This window comes from Tauraco erythrolophus, chromosome 10 (genome assembly GCF_009769465.1).
Source record: "Tauraco erythrolophus isolate bTauEry1 chromosome 10, bTauEry1.pri, whole genome shotgun sequence".
Lineage (NCBI taxonomy): Eukaryota > Metazoa > Chordata > Aves > Musophagiformes > Musophagidae > Tauraco > Tauraco erythrolophus.
Window position 1 is genome coordinate 7665495 of NC_141474.1, and position 14857 is coordinate 7680351.

Below are 14857 nucleotides of genomic sequence, written 5' to 3' on the forward strand. Positions count from 1 at the left end.
CGAATCGAGACGTCTGGCTGGCTGAAGCAGGCTCTTCAGGTGGACGCTCGTACCTGGTGGGGGCTGACTTGAAGGGGCTTTTTCTCTGGGATCCTGCCCGGTCGCTGCAGTGGTTCCCCTGAAATGATCCATCCTCCATGACAGCTGTGTTTGTTCTAAGCTGTATGTGATTAATCCCCAGCTGGTTAGCAGGACCATAGCGGGAGCTGTGCCATTCCAGCGCAGCCACGTGGGCTGAGCAAGTGTGGCTTCACAGCCTTTTACCCTCCTCTTGGGGAAAAGCTCTTGGTGAGGAGGCTGGAAGAATTACTGTCCCGGGAGCACAACAGAGGCTGACAAGGGAGACGGTCCCAGCTGTAAGCTGCGGCATAGCCCTGAGCAAAGCACTGCCTGCCGGTGCTGCGGCAAGCGCTCCGGCTGGAAATACTTAGCAATGGGTTAACAAACATTTACCAGCTCTTCTAGCAGGCAGCTAAGCAGTTGTTTGAATTTCTAATGTTTCATGGACGGATTTCTCTACTGCTTTGGTGCTGGCCATCTCCGACGCGCAGTTTGCAGCTGAGGCTGTGCTGGTGGGATGGGGAAGTGCTCCCTGCCTGCTGGGTGAGGTGGCCACGTCCGGTTGGAGGCAGGACACTGGGTATGCAGGTGTACACCTTGCCCGGCATCTCTCTATGCCAACATGCTGCTCTCACTCGAATGGGAAGGAACTGTAACTCCGGCAGCATCCATGAAGGAGACGAGTCCTACATGCCTCTCTGGGGGCCATGTCCCAGCAGGAGGCTGGGAGGGAGACAGCTGCAGCCGAAGCTGGCATTGCCCTGCCTCTCTGCAGCAAAGGGGGAGATTTGGGGCACTCTCTGACAGTTAAAACAGCTATGGGTGGGATGTGCACTGTTGCTCCCACAGCTTGGGGAATTTCCCAAGGCAGCTCCCGAGGCAGTGTGGCAGTGCGCCCCTGGGCATGAGGCTTTCTGCACCTGCGCTGCTCTGGGCATGGCCCCACAGTGAGTCCCTGGAGGCACAGCCAGGCCCTCTGCACCACACTTCTGCTCACAGCCCTCCCAAGGACGGTCAGATGCCTACACAGCCACGGATCCTGCTGCCACTGTGCCGTGTCCTAGCTCCAGCACTACAAAAGGCCGAAGAAACCCTCATGGCAAAGGTGCTGGCTCACGTCCCACTGGTGCCACGAAGCAGCTTCTCATTGTTTTTCAAGACTCACCTCACTCCTGTAACCGGTTGCTCTTGTGTCATCCCCGCTCCTGGGGTGACAGAGCCTGGCCAGGGAGTTGAGCGGCACTGGGGCAGCCGGGCTCACCGCTGACCTGCTGGGAGAGCTGCCAGCGGGCTCTGCGGCAGGCTCTCACACTGGGGAACCACAAAGCAAAGCTGCTCCCTGTCAGATCATCTCGATATAATTCGTACTGTGGTTTAGCAAGCCTGTTTTTCTCTGCTGGAGGTTCACATTAAATCCCACGGGCTTCTTCCAAAACCTACCTACCAGTGACTTGTACAGGAATTTCCTCCCGTTCAACCTAACGAGTCACAGCCCCGTGCAGCAGCTTCCAGCCAGGCTTCTGGCTAAGCTGCAAGGTATGGGGCAGTGAGCACTGCTCGGCACCCTGGCTCACTGCCCCCTGTGCTGTTATCCCTCCATTTTCCAAAGAGACACTGCAGGAATCTGCCTGGGATCCTCCTGCGACAGCCCCTCCTTTGGCACTGCAGGACAGGCCGTTTCTGTCACAGGGCAGCCCATGGTTTGCTGACCAGGGGGGTTTAAACCACAGCCTGTGTGGGGATGGGGCACGAATCTGGAGCTTCTCCCTTTTCCCTTCTCCTCAACGTGTTAGCACACAGGGCTGTCTGCTGTCTGTGGCACATGGAGCTCTCGGAAGGGTGTGGGATGCCAAGTGTTAATGAAAGCGTAAAATTACAGGGTGAAAAATCAGGAAAAGAACAGACACATAGATTCTCCAGAGGTTGCACTGATGGCTGGGAACATTTACACACAGCTGGCTGACTCCAGTCGCACCATCCTGTGCCTTGGCAGCACCGAGCTGAGCCCTGCAGGCACCCCCTCCTGCTTGGGAGCACCTCCGGACAGCTGTAAGGGCCAGTTCCTGGGGCTGGAGCTCCTTTGAGGAAAACAGCAGCTGTGGCCTGGGAGGACCCTGCTCCGGCAAGGATTGCGGTGATTCACACCCTCCCGTGCCTTCCTCCGGGCCAAGCTGTCCTTCCTCGTTCGGAGTCCTGGCATGTGCACGTTTCCAACGCAGCGTGCTCGTGACTAATCCACCTGTGCCGTTCAGGGCTGCTGGAACGCCCTGCGGGCTGGGAGAGCAGCACACGTTGCTGCTTGCTGCAGCTCCGATCGCGCTGCAGCAGTGGGAACCCCAATCGTGAGCCTTTTTTTTTTTTTTTTTATTTGGCACGAGTAAGCTGCAAGGATTCTTGGCTACCATACTCAGTGTCAAGTCCCCTTTACAACACCACGCTTCAGGTGGGCAGGTTTAGGCCTGGCTGCCTATGAAAACCGTACTGTTTTGCCGTTGTGTTTTCCTACCAGTCTGCCCGAATGTGCCAGTATCAGGGAAGGCACCTCTCTTCCATCCCGCATTGGGAGCGGGCACCCACAGACACCGCGATCACGCTCACGGCTGCCCGGCCTGCACTCCCCCGGCCATTGGAGCGAGGGCAGCGCCAGGGAGGGAAGCCGGGACGGGCAGCGCGGGCAGCGGCGGGGCCGGGGAGCGACTGCCCACCGCGGCTTGGCCAGGCTGCCGATCCCGGGCACGGCTCCCAGGAAAGCGCTCCCCGCGCAGGCCTCAGGACACGCGGGGCCGGCTGCGGGGCAAACTCCGGCTCGGCTCTCGCTCCTACAATGAACGAATACGCGCAAAAGCACCGTAGAAGCCTCTCCGGCACCCCTCGCGCCTGTAAGCACGGCGGGCTGCCGGCCGGCTGCCGGGAGGTGAAGCCCGAGCCCAACACTCACGGGCCCCCTCCGGCGGCCACGGCAGCGGGCGCCCCCGCCCCCCGGAACTACAGCTCCCGGCAGCGCCCGCGCGCCCGCCGGGAAACGGCGTTCCCGCACACTCGGCAACGGTTTTTCCGCTGGGGGCCTCAGGCGACACCAATCAGCGCTCGGCTCCGTGGGGTAGCCCGCAGAGAAGCCTGACCAAACAGAATTGAAAACTGTCACGTCGGAGGGCCCTTACTTAAAGTGTCGCTCGCACTGGTGGTAATGACGTTCCTCGCGCGCCCCGCGGCCCCGGGGTTTGCTGTCGGCCGTCATTTATTACTCTGGCAATTTCCCCTTTAACGGCTTGTTTCACACGGGCACCTCAGAGGGGTCCTTGGAGGGGAAGGGAAAGAGAAGGCCGCTCTCTTGATTCGCCGTCGCGCTGGACGGGAGAAGCCAGTCAGCGCCGGCAGCCGGGATTGGGGAGGCGGGGCTGCCGCTAGGTGGGCAGGCCATTGGCGGCGGCGGAGCGAGGGGGCGTGGCGGAGCGGCGGGCAGGGTGACGCGTATCCTTCCAGCTCAGCGCGTGAAGGGATAAGGGGCCGGGGGGAGGGGCCCGGTCTGGCGGGCAGTAACGGCTGCACGCGCGCCGCCGGAGCCCGTGCCCGTGCCCGTGCCCGTGCCCGTGCCCGTGCTCGTGCCGCGCGGGGGAGGGGCCGCTTCAACGGTCGTTCCCCTTCGGTGGCTGCCGCCCGCCCGCCCTTCTCCCGCTGTCCCTCTGCCGGGGAGGATGCGCCGCCTCTTCCCGGCCGCCGCAGGTAGACGGGGGAGACGATGAGGGAGCCGCCCCGCCGGCTCCCGGGCCTGGGCTCCTGCCTCTTCCTCTGCGCCCTGCTCTGGTAAGTGCCGGCCGCTGCGCGGGCCCTCGCCCTCGCCCGGGACGGAGGCTTCTCCGGGGCTGCCCGGGGGCAGGGGGGTGTCCCGCCGCTCGGGGGTCCGCCGCCGGGCCCGCCCTCCCTGCGAGGGAGCCTTTTCCTGCCCCGGCTGCGGCGCGGGCAGCGCCGTGGTCGGGATGCGGAGGGCTGTGGGTCGGGGCCGCGTGGAGCGGGAGGTGGGAGCGGCGGTGGTGTCGTTAGGGAAGGAGGGATGCTCCCCTTGGGAAAAATCGGGCTGCGTTGCTGCCCGGGCAGCACGCGGTGTTGCGCGAAGGGAAAGGCGGGTACCGGCTTCTGGGAGGGTAATTCCCGGTGCTGTGAACGGCAGTCCTTTGCCGAGTTGGTGGAACAAGCGGTGTAGGATGCGGAGTCAGCCCTCACGTACCGGGCGATCAAAGTCGCGCGCTGCGCTTCTGTGTGCGTTTTGTTGCCGTTCCGCGCTTTTTAACTGGGAGGGCTTCTTGCTTTCCAGTTTCAGGCCGAACTCCGGCTGTGTTGTGCGAAGGAGCACGATGCCGTACTCTTGAAACCGATTTTCTGTGACGGGCTGGAGTCGTGTTAAATTAAAGCCAATGATCCCTTTAATTTTAGCATTGGTTATGTCTTTGAGAGTGTTTTTCCCAGTGATTACCTTAGCTGGACCTGGTTCCAGCATCATCTGTTCACTTTGCTTTCAAACTTCCTTAAAACGTGACATCTATTAGAACACAAATATTAGGAGAATATATTTCCGTATGTTATATGTTCTGTAGTTCTAAGCTTCTTAAACTTTGCTCTCCTTTGAGCTCCGTGACTCACTGTTTGAGAAATGCTAGCCAGTTTGAACAGCAAACTTGCAAATATTGAAAACTGAACAGCAGTTGTGAGAGGTAGTTATGTATCTGGGGTGTTATTTTAGTGCATTTCCTGTAAAGTGTTTAAATAGGCTTATTATATTACAAAAAAAAAAAGTGAGATAGCCTTGAAGCCCTGGGTTGTCTCACAGTTGGTTTGAGTTAGATGAAGAAGGGGAAGCCCCAGCATCTCTCTGTACAGAACCAGTTGCAAATCTGGGGCTGACACTGCCATTACTGGGTTCGGACAATCCTGGAGCAAATTTGGTTCAGGTCAACGCATTTTTGTTTTTAGGAGACAAAACAGCGAGTCTAGAAACGGCTTGAAAACTCTGTTGCCGTGTTTACATTTAGCAAAATTTTAAAAGAAAATGCTCCTCTCCATGTAGGCTGAGCTGTGAACCTGACCTGACTGTCTCCAGACAGCTTTTCTTTTACTTGTTGGACAATTAAGGTTTTTTTTTTACGGAAGGTTCTACTTGTTACTGCGTCTTGAGGGCTGATAACCTGTTTCTGCCTGGAGGTAATTGGTTAACGAAGATGTTCTCAGCTTAGTGATATACAGATTGTCAGAGTTGATTGTGTTCTGTTGTTTTAACGAAACTGTTTGGTTTAATAAAAAGTTCAGGCACCTAGTCCGTACTGAGGAATATCATGTTCAACCAACTTCCTGAACTAATATACTTGTTCTGCAAAGCTCAGACAACTTCTGTGTTCATCCTCGCTAAGTTTAGCATAAAAAATGAGACGAATTTTCTCTTGCTCTTTCAAGCAGTGTCTTAACTGATCTCAGAGCTTGCACTAGAGTATCCCAAACCTTTTGTTACTTTAAAAAAAAAAAATCAGACTGTGTGTTCAGCCTGTTCACTCTGGCTGCTTTTGATTAATTTAGATGTTGGGAGGGATATGACTCTAGTTCCCTAGTCTCTGTTGTCTAAGCATAAATTTACATTAGAGAATTTAAAATCCTCTGTTTGCAGGACAGCATTGCAGCTTGCTTTAATTGCAGTAGCTGTGTCAGATTTGTAATTGGAGAGTCTTTTAATTCCTGCCTTGTTGCTGGACTATGTGACATAAGTTGTGATGTATTTAACTTTTTCCTAAAATCAGCAACTTTGTTCGCATAAGCAGCTAAGAAACTTTAAATAGTAAATGGAAGGCTTTGTGGTATAAATGTTAGCATGTGTGATAGATGTTGGCTTTTTAAATTTAGTTGTCTTGAATGTAATCTTCAAAGGAGAAGCTCTTTTCTTACAGATGAAAGTAGTGGTCAACAGATGATCAAATTAAAAACCAAAAAAGCAGGGGGGGGAAAGCACAAGACAAAACAGAATTACTGCAAGAATACCCTAGGGGCTACTTGGATACTGTATCCTTTTTTTTTTTAAAGAAAAACCTAAAAACTGAACTTTTTATTTCTGGAGAGACAGTTGCTTCTTTCTTTGAAACTAAGCTTCAAATAGAAAGTTTTTCTCAATCTCCCATCATGCATTTTAAAGCTTGCCTAAAGAAGTTGATCCAATGGAGAAATACCAATTGATAAAAATCAAATGGAGGAAAAAAAGATTGATTTAACAGTTTAACTGGAAACTGTCTAAAAAGCTCTCATCTTGTAATTTAAATGTATCTGTGTATTAGGAAGTGTACAGAAACCCAGACCCTTAAGTTTAGGGATTCGTTAGCCGGTATCCTTTCAATAAAGGCAGTGAGGGCGCTCTTCGGGAGTGCAGGATCCTTATGCAGGTTGTTGGTAGTTGGGGCTTTCTGCAACTGGAGCAAACAGTGCTCTGACTAACCTGAGCCAGTGAGGTTGCTCCAAGTAGTTCAAAAGCTGGGATGGCTGCATCGTTTTGGAGAAATGCTTTTGATGGAGGTACGGCTTAGGAATGTAGTGCTCTAAAAATAATACGCGTCTGTGCAGACTGGAGCTTTGACTGTATGTGACAAATGACTCCTGTTGTCCTGAATTTACAAAGATTTCTTCTTTTAATGCTTCAGTTAATCGCTTTGTGTGGATGATCATAATGTAAAAAACACTTTTTAAATTTGTAGTGCTTCGTAGTTTGACAATCTACAGAGCTGAATAAACGGTGTGGATTTAGAAGCTTATGCGGGTCCTAGTACTATCAGAATTGAGAGTAGCTGTGACACTGGTTTGAACAGGAACCTGTGTAGATTGTTCTAATACGAGCTTTTGCCCACCATAAGCTGCAAGTTCAAAGTGTTAGCTATGAGTTTAATAAAGAAATCATGCATGCACTAATTTGTCTCTCTGTGATTCATTCTGTCCCAGAAAGTGCTTTGCACATCCTGATGCACTTAGCTTTTATGAACTCTTTTATCATCCTTGGTTTTACAACTATGAGTAAAAGGGAGATTGAGTGCACGTGCGCATCCGGATTCTTTAGTTGTAGATGACATTGTGAATATGCTGCATCAGTAAAGTACGACTTGAATCAAAGTGACCGGGCAGCAAGACGTGCTGTTTCTGATGGAGGAAAACCCCTAGTCTAGTAGCTCTGGCTCTGAAATCCATAATGGGAGTGCACCCTGAAAATTGCAAAGGTCATATTGGATCAGTGGCATAGCTGGGAATAAAGCCTAGATACAAGTATGTTGGAAGGAGGTAGATCTTGATACGGCTTTGTATTCCTCCCTGTAACATCAAATGTGACAATTTATGTGAATTTTAATGAGAGAAAATATTTCTAGTTTTGGTTTGCATTACAGTCTAATACATTTTTGTTTAGAGCTTCTGTAATGCAAGAAGAGCTCTGAAAAAACAGTGCTATATTGGCAGTGTGATAACATCACTGGTGTCTGTTTTGTTGCTTCTATCCTGCACAGCCAAAAGCTGGGCAAGCCAGAGTAGAGATGTTGGAAGTAGAGGTTTGCTAATTGAACACTTGTTGGCCCTGGCTTTTGGCTTAAACCTTGAGCTTGTGTCTGTTAACAACAGAAAGGTGTTGAGTCGTAAAGTTCGGGAGGGGCTCGTGTTCCAGTGTAACATCTCTTATCACAGAAATCCTCTTTTCCTCAGTGTAGTATTTCCAGGAGAGTGCCCTACTGATCTGGGTAGAACTGCTGGTGTAACTTGCTCGTGCTGGGGCTAGCTGCTGATTCTCCTAGTGTGTAGTTACTGGAGTGTCTTCAGACAGCTGATACTAAAATAAGCGCTTTGTGTGCACGCTTTGCGGCAGGAAGAATGGAGTGATCTGGGCACTGTTCGTATAATCAAAACTTTTGTTCCAGGCATCAGATTTCAGAATGAAAAGTATGTTCCTAGATATGGAGTGTTTTGTTTGGAAGTGTCCTTGCTCTCTAGTTAAGGTTGAGACAAAAGCTGCTTTGGAACTCTTGGCCTCCTAAAAATCACATACGAATATGCCTAGCTTATAGTCTGCTCAGGTTGAAGGTGCTGTATGCAAGCAGGGACTCTGCTGTGTTATGCAAAATAAATGCTTGGCTCAATCAATTATTGAATATTTGCCTTCTAAAATTATTTGAAAATCAGTGAAGTGCTTTCCTGCAGTATCTTCTAAAAGATTTGTCCTAGAAACTTCAAATTGGTTTGTTTCTTGTGCAACCAACTGGTGTACTAAAGTGGCATATATCACCTCATGAGGTTGCTGTGTTGATGTGTAAGACTCTGCCTGTTGCAATGAGATGTGCCTTACTTCAGCACTTAATTTCAACCTTTTCTGAAAAGTCTTTCTCTAACCTGTTATTAGTTCTTTTTCACTTTAGTGTTTTTATTGCTGTGTCTTACAGAATACTCTTCGGGTTTTTTTCACTTTTCTTGTCTTTAGTTTTCATTACTAATTTAACTTTTGGTAAAGTCTGTGGTGCTTTCAAGGGGAGGATGTACAATGTCTTAACACGTGGAGGTGCTTACAGCCCTCTGTCTGAAGAGGGTGTTGTTTCTGGGTGTAAAAACTTTTGACTGAGAACAAGGTAATATAGAAGGGCAAGTCGAAAAACTTTCTTGTAATTCTTGGTGAAAGTACTGAGCTGGAATAACAGACAGACTGATCCCAAAACAAAGAACTCTTGCTTAGATGAGTCAAAACTTTGGTGTAAATGACTTAAACTAGATTGGAATATCAGTACAAGATTCCAACAGTTCAAAATTAGCTTAGGTGCTCAAAGGAACTGTCTTGGCTTGGATGACTTTTGGAATGGCAGTCAAGATATTGCTGAAGTCCTTTAAAGGTAAGAAGTCTATTAAAAATACATTATAACATGTCTGGCAGGTGATAGCAGTTTTACAGTGATGTAGGGCAAAGTTAATGTTGCTAAATTGATGCTAAAATTCCACTCCTTTGCACTGTGTTAAGCTGTGTTGCCTTTGCAGTGAGTTTTAAGCATGAGGAGCTGGTGCAAAGCAGCTGGTGATGGTTCTGAGCCTACCTGTAGTAGCCTTGCCGTATTGCACCCTCGTGGAGAAGCTCATGGATTTAAGCAGTGAGGGAAACCTTCAAAGATGTGCAAGTTAGATGTTACTACGGACTCTAAAGGCCTTAAAGTTTAATCACAGTTCATGGCTGTTCCACTGTTTTCCTGTAGTCTTTGTGGCCAGTATCAGGTTTTACTGTATTTTTCCAGAATGTGTTCTTTTTCCCCATACTCTTGCATTAAAGATAGTAAGTAGAGTTTGACAGTGCAGGGGGATTCTCTTAAGCCACACTCTTCAGTGCAGTGTTACAGTTTTGCAGTCTTTGCATGCCAATGCATTTAAAATGCCGAAAGCCATATTTTAAACTGATGGTTGGAATCTCATTGTTCAAAGGTATGGAATTCAGCATAGTCAGAAGTGTCTTTGTGTTGGGCTCCTCTGAACAAGTGAAGTAACTGTCTTTTTTTGTGTCGCATTCCAGTTAGGAGACAGTCTGGAGAGCACATTCTTTGCGACAAGTGGGAGAGATATTAAAAGCCTAAATTAATTGCACAATACAATGGATTGGTAAAAGATTTGCAAGAAAGCTCCAACTTCAGTTGTTTTGTGGTTTTTTTTGGTGGCACATGAATGTAGTTAGTGGATAGTGATAGGAAATGAGACAGTATCAGTGTTGTGCTGGCAGCATCCTTGCTCAGTCTAGATCCATAGTCTTAGATCTTAGTCTTCAGCTTTTTTCTCCCTTAAAGATCCATCACAGCTTTTAAAGTTATCTTAGTTATGCATGCTGGTCTTCCGTAGTAGTAAATGGCTTTTAAATGAACGGAGAGAGGTGTGTGGTGTGGGTGTTGTGTGTTTGTGTTTTTGTTTTTTAGCAGCATTAAGGAATATTAATGATTCTTCATTGCATTTATCAAGGCTTATTTCCACTTGACATGCAGAAATGAGAGTTGTGCCTGGGGAAATTGTGCTAAAGCAGGCAGTGCCTTGCAAATAGCTTTCTTCCTCTGACTGGTTGAAATAATGTTACTGTCCTAAAAGCCCGGTCTTCATTTTCTGGGAGATTTACTTCATTTTGTGGGCCCTTTTAAATGCAGGTCCCTCTTGCTGAACTGTTCTGAGACAAAGACGGATTCCAGTAAGTTACTGGGGAGAGGATGAGGGTTCCCTCCTTTTGCTGATGTTTCTGCATTACCAGTGGCTGGAAGGCAGGTTACTGCTGGCTTGAGTCTGGTTGTGGATCTGCCGAGCTCCTTGTTCTTACAGAGCCTTCTTTCTCTTTGGCAGCTAGGGTAGGGTAGTGATAGCAGTCAGACCTGTAGGGTTTGTTCAAAGCAAAAGATATTTTCCTGCCTTCCTCACCCTCTCTTTTTTTTTTTTACCTGATTAATCCAACATAAATTATTCTGTAATCAAGAAGATGAGCTTCAACCAACAAGTAGGTGCCTCTCCCCCATTCATAGGCCTGCTGTGCCGGCTCTCTGCTCCCTGGGTCCAAAACCCACTCGCCTTCTCTTGCACGGGCCTGTTCTGAACTGATCCTATGAATGTTTTCAGTAGAGGGTGACGGCAGGGACGGTGACATCCTCATTCTCCTTCTTAACTGTTGGGCATTGGTGCACCTGTTGGTAATACAACCTGCCAAGAGGTGCAGAAGATGTCAGTGATGGTTCTGGACAGAGACCGTTCCCTCTGCATTGGAGGAGAGCTTGGTGATCAGTGCACTGGTGGTAGCTTCCTTTGATTGCTCCTTTGCTTAAAATTAGTCTGTCTCACAGGTGTCAGCTGTAAATTGTTTTGAACTGCTTCACTCTCCGGTGTCCAAAAATAGGTCTCATTTAGGGGAGAATTAAAGAAAACTCTTGAATCATTTAGAGGACAGATGTGTTTGAACTGAGTCTTGTGTGAGCGTCAGTGTTCTTGTATGAAGTCTTTGGAAATGAAAGCTTAGGCTGTTCTTCTCTGGGAAGATCAAATTGTGGAAAAACTGCCCTAACCTTCAGATTTTGCTAATTTAGATTTTTTTTTGTCAGCTGTAACTTGTATGATTAATTTTTCTTACCAGTTGGTTACTTTCTACTTGATTTTTATGTTTGTCCAAACAATTATTAGTAGTTTCACTGTCTCTGATAGTCTTCTGCAGCCCCCTTCCCAATTACTTAGAGTTGGAGCTAAATTAGAACTGGATGGTCTTTCACAGAGAACCTACACTGCAGTTTCAAAACAACCTGTGTGTTTGAATTTCAGTGCGTTCCTTTTGGAAGGCCTAAGAGCCAGCAGCAGACCATAGCTAATTGTATAGTGATAATGAACGTACCGTGCCGTTTGGATAGGGGTGAGCAGACTTTCTGCCTCATTAGGGAACCACAGTATGTGCCTGCTCTGTGAAGGGTAAAGATCCATGCCACCCCCCTTCTGTGCCTGGGCTTGCAGCTTTTGCGTTTGGATTTGTGCATATCAAGCTGAAAAATTCATGGCTTATTACAGACAATAGCTTTTAAACTGCGTTAATGATGATACTAAAAGTCCTGTGCTTAAATTTCTTTGTTCTTTGAGGTTTAATAGCATCTGCTTTTTTGAGTCATACTCAGCAAAAATGGAACTACTGAAAACTTCTGTATCAGTGTAAGTCACTAACTGTTGGTTATGTGTTTGGAACGATCTCTTGAAGTATTTCTACACTGTTAACATCATTTGAAGATATGCCTTGTATCTGAGACGGTATATCTAGTGACTAATCGCCGGTAGTATTTGGGCATTGGATCTGCTTGCTTCCGAGTCAATATTAAAATACTGCTCTTTTGCCATGAGAATGGGAAGAATGTTAATATATACGGATGTAGAAGCTACTGTGCAAGTTCACTAAACTCAAGGAAAATTTTATTCTCAGGAAACTAATACTTAGGTTTCATGTTTGTTTGCCTTTCTGCATGTAGAGAAATGCTTAATAGAGGTGCTATGCCATTTGGCAAATCTTTTTATTGTGGGCTGTATCATTTATCAGCCTGTTGAATGAATATGCAGAATGCTGATAGAAGGAAAAAAAAAAGGAAAAGAGTAGCGGTGGTCCTGAGAAGGTGATTGATTTGACTTCTCGTGGAGTGGCTGGTCTCATGTGGCCTTGCATTCTGTGGATTTGTTCTCAATGCTCTGTCAGAGCTTGATGGCAGCAGGTGAGTGATATATCCTGCCTGCTGCATCCTCTGTTGTGACGGGGCTCAGATTTTCCTGTGGGTGCCTGCATGCAAACGTATGCAAAAGGAATTCAGTCCCCTCCCTTGCTTAGAGGGCTCCTGGGAGACCTGTGGCATCATGTTTGAGTTGGGGAGTAGACTAAGAAGAATTTCTGAAAATAAACAAATTGGATATTGGACACAAATTATGTCAGAATAGCTCAAATCTCTGAGCTGTCAAACTGCATTCTTCTAAAAGCTGCATTCATGCTCTAATAAAGCATGATTTGTTGCATTAAAAGTGTCAATACATTAAGGCAAGAAATGTGTGAGTTTTCTGCTGAGTGCTTTTTTGTGACTGCAAGTGCTGAAGTTGTTACTAATACAGTTGTGAAAATAAACCTTGTGTTTTAAAATGCTGATTCACAGCAAATGATGTCTTTCATTTTCTACATTTAGGGACTTAATGTTGCTCTGTACAGATCACTGAAGATCCCCCCCTTAGTGTAAGCAAAATAGGAAATAACATATTTGTATGCATGTATAATAAAAGAACAGAATGAGCTACAGTATATTCTGTAGAATTTTTGATCTTTCTCTTGTACTTTTATGAAGAACCAGGGAGTCGACATAGCTGGAAGGAGAGACCAGAGATACTAGAATTAAGAGCAAGAGAAAATTTTTCCATAAAATGATTGAAACCACTTTTCAGAAAAATAAATGACTTGAAGTATTTGCATAACTAATTTTTTCCAAGTAAGAGCTAAGAAAGTAAGGCCATAAAAGTCTGGTAACATATCATTCAGTATCTTAAATGTATGTCCTGTGCTTAGGCTAAGACAGAGGTTTGATGGAAAATGTAATACAAACAAGTAATTACATGATGGGATGGGAATTTAAGATGTGTGAGAATGCATACACCTCATTTTCAACTTAACAGAGATGTCTGCAGCTGCTTCTGCTTGACTTGAGGGCTTCCATTTAGTTTAGAAGAAAGTAGTTACCCCAAACATAAGAGAAATTGCTGAGGCGCAGTGGGACTGAGACAGACCTGGGACAGCTTATTTGCCCATCTCCAGAATAGTATGTCAGATCCCACACATTCCTTGTCTGCTGTATTCTGCTTTTCTGGTGGCAAGAGACCTGGATTTAGAGGGGCTAGTGCCATGCTAACACTCCCTGCTGATGTGGGTGGAAGAGGAGCAATAGGTTTATCGCTACAACAAAAGCCTGATTTTGTGGTTGTCTGCAACCTGAAGTAGTAGTGCTCTGTGTGTGTGTATACATATGCATTAAACGGTTCTTAAAATTTAGTCCTTGACTGCGGTCTACTGCAGCATGGGTTCCTCCTTGGTGGAGGAATCTTTGCAGCATGTACTTTCCAGTAAAGGTGATCTTCAGGTTTTTAAGATGGCTGGTAATTCAAATTCTAAACACTAGGCTGATCCCAGTTGTGTGAGTCCTGACCTACTAGTATTCTTGTTATTATGACTGACCGTTAAGGCTGTGTTTTGGTTTTCAAAATTTATGTCAGAAGGTTGTCAGATTTCTTGTATGCTTAGAGATCTGCATTTGGGTCTCCAAGGCTAATGGTTTGCTGTTCGTATGTTATCCGGGATGTGGAGGGGCCAAACACTATAAGCAACGAAAGATGCTGTTCTGATGCAAGTGTTTGTGTAGATGTTGGATTTCCTACAGAAATAAATCCATTTCTACTGAGAAGCAAAACTGTTGGGGACTGAACGTACAAACCAAATCTTTATGGAGGTTGCAGCTAAAGCCAGCACCTGGTTTGCCATTTGTCTCCATGTTTTCATTGTTTTTTGCGTGGGCCTTTTCGTTTAATATACTTATTTTCTCTAATTCTTTTAAGTGTGCTTGATGCTGCTTACTGCAGGTGTGATCAGTACAGGGAAATAAGCAGGTTTATTTTTTTAATCTGTGGCTTTAGCTTTTACTTAATAATTGCTAAAGATATCTCATTACTGTATGACAAAGAATATAGTTTGTTCAAATTCTTTCTAACTTACAGTAACTAATTTGTGACATTGTATCACCCCAATAACTGTTTTGCTGTTTTTTTGGTCTTTTGGAGGTAGTAAATTTGTAGCATGTTTTCTCAACTTTCTCAAGTCCTCCAATAGTTTTAATAAATGAATATCTATGAACTGTATGTGCATATTTTTATTTTTTAGGCACCTCTTGAGAACAAATGAAGAAAGGTTGAGGGAGACAGTGCTGAGGGAATCTTAGGATATAATTTATCCATTTTTAAATCAAGACTTTGACTCTTTTTTCTTTTTTTTTTTAATAGGCTTCCTACTTGGCATGTCTTTTGTAAAGACAGTCTTTCATCAGCAGTGCAATATGCTTCAGGTGATGCTTATGCCCTGGCAAATGAGGAAAATGTCCAGGAAAAGGTATGCTGAATAAGTCATGTTAATTAGCTACTCATTCTGACTTGATATTAAAATTAAAAAGCCCCAATTGATTCATACACTTTGATTCCTAGAGTCGTCTTGGCCAGAATGTTTGATGTACTCAGTTGTTCTGTG

At 46.3% G+C, this 14857-nt stretch overlaps 1 protein-coding gene across 1 annotated transcript in view; it reads left to right on the top strand.

Moving 5' to 3' along the window:
• Window positions 1-3759: 3759 nt before the first annotated feature.
• SUCO (SUN domain containing ossification factor) overlaps window positions 3760-14857 on the top strand; it is a 44319-nt gene continuing 33221 nt past the window's right edge. The window contains exons 1-2 of the mRNA XM_086617296.1: window positions 3760-3864; window positions 14617-14722. Of these exons, the coding sequence (XP_086473422.1) occupies window positions 3800-3864; window positions 14617-14722 (171 nt within the window). The 5' untranslated portion in view covers window positions 3760-3799. The remainder of the gene's footprint in view (window positions 3865-14616; window positions 14723-14857) is intronic.